Source organism: Zingiber officinale, chromosome 3B, assembly GCF_018446385.1.
Source record: "Zingiber officinale cultivar Zhangliang chromosome 3B, Zo_v1.1, whole genome shotgun sequence".
Classification (NCBI taxonomy): domain Eukaryota; kingdom Viridiplantae; phylum Streptophyta; class Magnoliopsida; order Zingiberales; family Zingiberaceae; genus Zingiber; species Zingiber officinale.
The window spans coordinates 119,322,345-119,328,739 of NC_055991.1; the positions used below are offsets into that span (position 1 = coordinate 119,322,345).

Here is a 6,395-nt window from a genome sequence, read left to right on the forward strand (position 1 = left end):
GCTGCAAAAATCCATGTCATAACCGGTTGATCCCGCCCGTGGAGGGGTAGTGGTCTTATCAGTTCCATCTCCATATTTTTTGCTGCAAACCTCACCAGAAGAATGGAATGTGATGAATCTTGTGGGAGGAATTGACTCATCATCCGTAAAGTTGTTGGGTCGTGGAACCCATCGTGCCCAGCTGACAGCCATGTTTTTCAGATTTGGTTAGGTAAGTAAACACGATTCTCCTTTTCAAATTGTCATACATCTTAATTCACAACAGATTGATTGTAGGAGCCGATACGATTCAATCGTTTTAACCAATTCAGAACTTTCAGTTTTGGTTTTGTTTGATGGCCTTCATAGGCTCAAATTGATACCAAACTAAAACTGATCATTTTAGCTACTTTGCTTATCCCTTGTCGATAGATTTAGTATTTTTTAATTAAAGTCATATGAGCTACATGAATCCTTATCAAGGTTGTTCATATTATTTAAATTATGTCAGCAAATCTCACATTGCTCCGATGGTTCATCATCAATTAACAAAGAGTTCTAAGCCATTGCAACCTTAAGACCCTTAGGCTTCTCTCGGATGAAAAAGCTGTTGGTTGCTACTCAGAAAATCTAGAGGTTTCACTGTACAAAATTTTTGTACAAAGGTCTGAACCTTTTCCTAGCTACCATGTGTTCTTTTAAATTAAATTTTGGATCGCCTGCGGAACTTAACACGTTTGATCCAAAACTTAATTTATTTGTTCTTTTAGGTTTTGACAAAAAGCTCTTATGGAAAGCTAATATTTAATTTCCTAAAATAACTTTAGGTTAACCGAAAAGAACAATCAAATCACAAGGAAAAATAAAACAAAAGAACACAACATCGAAAAACATATTCGAAATACTAGAATCGTAAGCCTCTTGTATTTGGTATTATTTCCATAAATAACTAGTATGATGCGAAAAGAAAAATTACTAGTTATACCTTTTAGAAAGACCTCTTGATCTTCTACCGTATTCCTCTTCTAACCTCGGACGTTGTGTGAGCAACGATCTTCCGAGATGAGAAATCACCAACCACCTTCTTCTCCTCCTAGCTAGGTTCGGCCAACAATAAGGAAGCTTCACCAAGGAAGAAGATCAAAACATCAACCAAGCTCCAAGATATGCTAGCTTTCTCTCCTTCTTCTTCTTCTTCTCCAAGTAGTATCCGGCCACCACAAGAACTCCAAAAGGGATGAAGTATTCGGCCACCACAAGAGGAAGAGAGGGAGAGGATGATGGCCGGCCACAACACCAAGGAAAAGAGGGAGAGAAAATAATAGAGGTTGTCTCATGAAGGCACCCTCACCCCTTCTTTTATATTCCTTAGCCTTGGCAAATTAGGAAATTTATTTATAATAAAATTTCCTTAATTTTCCTTACAACAATTAATTAAGAAAAATTAAATAAATTTTCCTAATTAATTGTATGTGGTCGGCCACCTCATGTAGAGCAAATAGGATAATTTTAATCAACAATTAAAACTTCCTTATTTGTCTTTGGAAATTTTAAAAAATAAAATTTCCTTTTAAAATCTTTTCATGGTTGATAAAAAGAAATTTCCATAATTTTAATTTTACAACATGTGAATAATTTTTAAAGAGAAAATAAAATATCTCACCAATCTACAAATAAGAAAAGAGATCTAATCTCTTTCTTTAATTTTTTTTGTAGATCTTTTACAAGAGAGATATTTTAATTTTAATTCTCTTTAATAAATTATACCTTTCACATAATAAAAATTAAAATTAAAATTCTTTTTTAAATAAATATGGCCGGCCCCTCTAGCTTGGGTTCAAGCTAGGGCCGGCCAGCCGGCCTAGCTTGGTTCCCAAGCTAGCTTGGCCCGCCCCTAGTGGGTATAGAAAGTGGGTATAGGTGGGTATAGTACTCTATAAATAAGAGGCTACGATAGGGACCGAGAGGAGGAATTGGTTTTGGTCTCCCGATAAAATTAAGCATCCCATGTTCGCCCCGAACACACAACTTAATTTTATCAATAATAATTCATTCCACTAGAGAACTATTATTGAACTACCGCACCAATCCCAAATTATATTTTTGGGCTCCTTCTTATTATGAGTGTGTTAGTCTCCCTGTGTTTTAAAATATCGAATGCCCACTAATTAAGTGAGTTACTGACAACTCATTTAATTAATATCTTAGTCCAAGAGTAGTACCACTCAACCTTATCATCATGTCGGACTAAGTCCACCTGCAGGGTTTAACATGACAATCCTTATGAGCTCCTCTTGAGGACATTATCAACCTAGTATCTCTAGGACACAGTTTCCTTCTATAATCAACAACACACACTATAAGTGATACCATTTCCCAATTTATCGGGTTTATTGATTCATCGAACTAAATCTCACCCATTGATAAATTAAAGAAATAAATATCAAATATATGTGCTTGTTATTATATTAGGATTAATAGCACACACTTCCATAATAACTGAGGTCTTTGTTCCTTTATAAAGTCAGTATAAAAGAAACGACCTCAAATGGTCCTACTCAATACACTCTAAGTGTACTAGTGTAATTATACAGTCAAGATAAACTGATACCTAATTACACTACGACCTTCTAATGATTTGTTCCTTTCCATTTTGGTCGTGAGCTACTGTTTATAATTTATAAGGTACTGATAACATTATCTTCTGCATGTGACACCACATGCTATGTTATCTACAATATAAATTAATTGAACAATTACAAATAAATATAGATAATTTGACCAAATGTGATTCTTTATTCAAAACAAATGTTTACAAAAGATTAGACTTTCAGTATACACTCCAACAAAAGCTTGATATTAGATTATGGAGAAAGAATTGGAAGAGTCTGCTATTATGATAGCTTGATAACAATATTAACTTGGGAGATTATATGCAGTTGAACTCGTTCTTGATGTATTAGGATTTCAATCTTTGAGTATAGTATTTTACTCGAAGTGTAACGACTAATGTGAATTTACGATAGAATAATGTGAGTATAGTAAGGTTATGTGACATATCCTGTGCCTACAATTATTGCATCTGGTTGCATACGTGCATTAATTTATTTTTTTAAAATCTTTTTCATCTTGATTAGATCAATTACCACTTTGAATGGAATTTAACTGGTGCCATGTAGATTTTTTTTTTCAAGGCCGGATCAGTCAGACTAGTCAATGAGATTAACTGAGTTTATTATTTATTTTTACAGGTGAAATCCAACCCTCAAAGCAACACTGGTTGTAGCAAAAAAGGCACGTACTCAAATCCTTGTGTCATCAAAGCATGAGACAATAGGGCAGCCTCATGTGACTCACTTCCCCATACCATTATCATCCTAAAAATTTATTCACTCTTCTTCCTCCTTGTAACAAGACATCCCACCGGCCAGTGGGAAACTTTCGTATAACAAATTGGCATGTCAAACCACTTGATACTGGAGATGCCTCTTTGGCAAGGTTTCTGCAAGCACACTGTGTCTTCTTTTGTGAGCCTTCTTGGACTCGCCTTTGAATGATCTTGTTTTCGACCGGCATTCTGCAAGTGAGATTCTGAGAGGTTTACCTTTCTTTTCAAACCCTAAAATGACTCTGGAATAACTCCACATGTGAAGGGGTTTCTTTGACAACTCAATAAAGTTTCACTAGCACAGCAGCAACTTGTGAATACCTTAAAGCTTGTGATGACTCACCAACAGCTCCAAAACATCATAAAGCTACCAAATAGCTCCTTATATGCAGTTGTGGCTTCCTATTCCTCTCATCTTCAAGCTTGTGATAACAGTTAGTTGTGTATTTATGTTATTGGATATAAGTTTACATGTATAAAACCCGTTAATCTGTTCTGTTATTAACGATTGACTGATAACAGAATCAGATTTATTACTATATATATAGAATGTGGTCCCTGTAGGATTGGGTAATACAAGATTTCTACGCTTCCCAAATCCTATGGAAGATCCGCATCCACTACTTTTTCGTAGGATCATAGGTTCATCATCTATTTTCGTTAAATGTCCAGTAATCATAGATTACTGGACAGACAAAAACTAATAAAATAGACTATAATTATAAACAAAAATAATATTTAAAGTGTTTGGTTGATTATTTATACTTGTGCACCCCCCTCTGTTTTTTTTTTCTTTTTGGGTACGACCATTGAAAGTGGGGGAGGGGGAATAACATTATGTCTCCTTGTCTCCACCCATTGGTAGAAGTAGAGTCCGAATTAGGATTGCAAGTGGTAATGGTCCCTCCATTGAAAGAGCCAAATGACCTATCATGCACTCACCACATTGAAGTTTTAATTTTGTTTTCTTTCCTCTTACCACTTTAGTTGGTTTACCTCAAAAGTTAGACAAGATCCGAATTGGTCGAAAATGAATTGAAAATATTGGATTTGATTGGGATGTTGGGATGTTCTTGGCACAACGCCGATACATGTTGCCCAACCGGTTCCATTCGGTCCAACCGGACTATGTTTTCCTCCTATTTTAGACTTAGCCAGTTAACCCAGACCACCAAGTCTAAGCCAAGAGGAAACACAATTCACATAGGAAAGCAGGGATAGGTTTAAGCTTTCAATAAACGAAGTCCCTGTGCCTCTAGTCTCGTGCATGGGACCCTCTCCATGGTGAAGTGAGTGATGACAAAGGTGCTCCACATTTGACAAAGTGCCTTGATCTAGTCCTCTCTCTCAGTTCTTTCCAGAGAATTATTGCTTGGCTGTTAATGCAATCAAAGTATGATACTTGTAAAAGGGCACAATTTATGCCAGAACCAAGCTGTTCTAGATAAGATCGACAGAAACAATTAATTGAAGTTTTAAGATCAACCTAATTAATTTTCTTCCCTTGTTTGATGTAGATCTATAGTAGTATTCTGAAGGCAAAGTTGGGTTCTTTTGCTTCTCGTGAGTAGCTAAACAAGCACAAATTTCACAGTGGATCAGGGAGGCAAGCTTTCGTTGTTTGCAGGAGACAAAGATGGAACCTTTGGCAAACAGAGATGAGAAGCAGGTATCATTCACTTTTCACATAAATATATATATTCGTAGGGATCGATTAGATTCAAGATCAGGCGATCTGTTAGTCGATCTGTGACCAAATCTATACATTAGGGCTCTCGATGGCACTCGATCGCCAAATTATTGAACAAATTTAAGAGGAAATTAGGCTGCGCATTTACGGATTAGGAGCGGGTAGAAAGCTTAGCTAGTTGAGCGAGATCTAGGGCTGACCTCATCGTCATCCTCCGGCGGTTGATGGTGGAGGAGCGGAGCGCGGCAGAGAGGGCAGGTGAGCTGGCCGACGTCGACCCACTTGTCGATGCAGGACTTGTGGAAGGCGTGGAGGCAGTTGCCGAGATGGCGGACCTCGTGGCTGGGGTGGAGGGCGCCGAGGCAGACGGCGCAGAGGGCGGAGCCGTCGGAGCGGAGGGCGGAGAAGCGGACGACGGGGAGGCGGGACTTGACGGAGGCGGGAGGAGGGAGGTGGGAGTCGGAGAGGTGGAGGAGCGGGTAGGTGGGGAATGGGTAGAGGTCATCGACAGCGGCGGAGTAGGGAGGGGAGGAGGGGAGGCCGAGGAAGAAGAGGCCGGCGGAGAGGGCGAGCTTCAGGAGGTCGAGGAGTTGGACGACGAGGGCGACGGGGCGGGGTAGGATGACGGTGTAGCAGACGGAGGGGAAGCCCATCGGAGATGGCGGTGGCGGCGGACGCGCCGGTGTGGATGTGGAAGAGGAGAAAAAGGAGATGCTTTTTTGGAGCCGGTAATGAAGGGAATAAATGGACTGTGTGCGTGATGGGAGTTGGAGGAGTTAAGAGGATTTTTTTATTATTATTATTCATGTTTTTTTTAAATAATAATAATTAAAAATGTTGGACCAATCAAATTAAAATTTTAAATGTATTCATTAAATTAATACTTTTCTAATATAGAGTAATATTTGAATGAAATATTATTCTATATTTTTTTTGGCATAAAAATGTTAAGAAGAAGAAAGATTAAAGATATCATTTGTGAGATATAATAATACTTAATGACAATGAAAGCAAATAGGTGGTATTTTTTTTTAACATAAAATAATATTTTTGAACTCGTAGTGTTACTTATATTTGATTGTGTAAATAATAATATTATATCAATTCGCTACAATTTATTCATGCGCGAATTATGGTGTGAAGATGTGTTTTGCTTCTCAAGAACGTTTTAATTTTCTAACAATTTACTCCAACAAAATTTTGATCTATTATGAACTCTAGCAAGGTTTTCGAGGCCCAACCTTTTTTGTCGAGAAGATCTTCCTTTTGTAAAAAAAAATGGAAAAACAGGGATCACTATTTTAATACTTTTGTTAAAAATTTAAGATTTGTGTGTGT

The 6,395-nt window shown here is 37.7% G+C and overlaps 1 protein-coding gene across 3 annotated transcripts; it reads right to left on the reverse strand.

Annotated features, from left to right (window-relative positions):
• Window positions 1-3,273: 3,273 nt before the first annotated feature.
• Window positions 3,274-5,813, reverse strand: LOC121967437 (brassinosteroid-responsive RING protein 1-like). Of its 3 annotated transcripts, none has more exons than XM_042517669.1 (2): window positions 5,258-5,813; window positions 3,274-3,556 (listed from the first exon to the last, which is right to left on the reverse strand). In XM_042517669.1, exons 1-2 carry the CDS (start codon window positions 5,708-5,710, stop codon window positions 3,365-3,367), a joined length of 645 nt encoding a protein of 214 aa, XP_042373603.1. In that variant the 5' UTR covers window positions 5,711-5,813; the 3' UTR covers window positions 3,274-3,364. The 3 variants fall into 3 exon arrangements, with proteins under 3 accessions (XP_042373603.1, XP_042373605.1, XP_042373604.1); XM_042517671.1 differs by lacking the exon at window positions 3,274-3,556 and adding an exon at window positions 4,124-4,743; XM_042517670.1 differs by lacking the exon at window positions 3,274-3,556 and adding an exon at window positions 4,859-5,010.
• Between the last annotated feature and the right edge of the window lie 582 nt (window positions 5,814-6,395).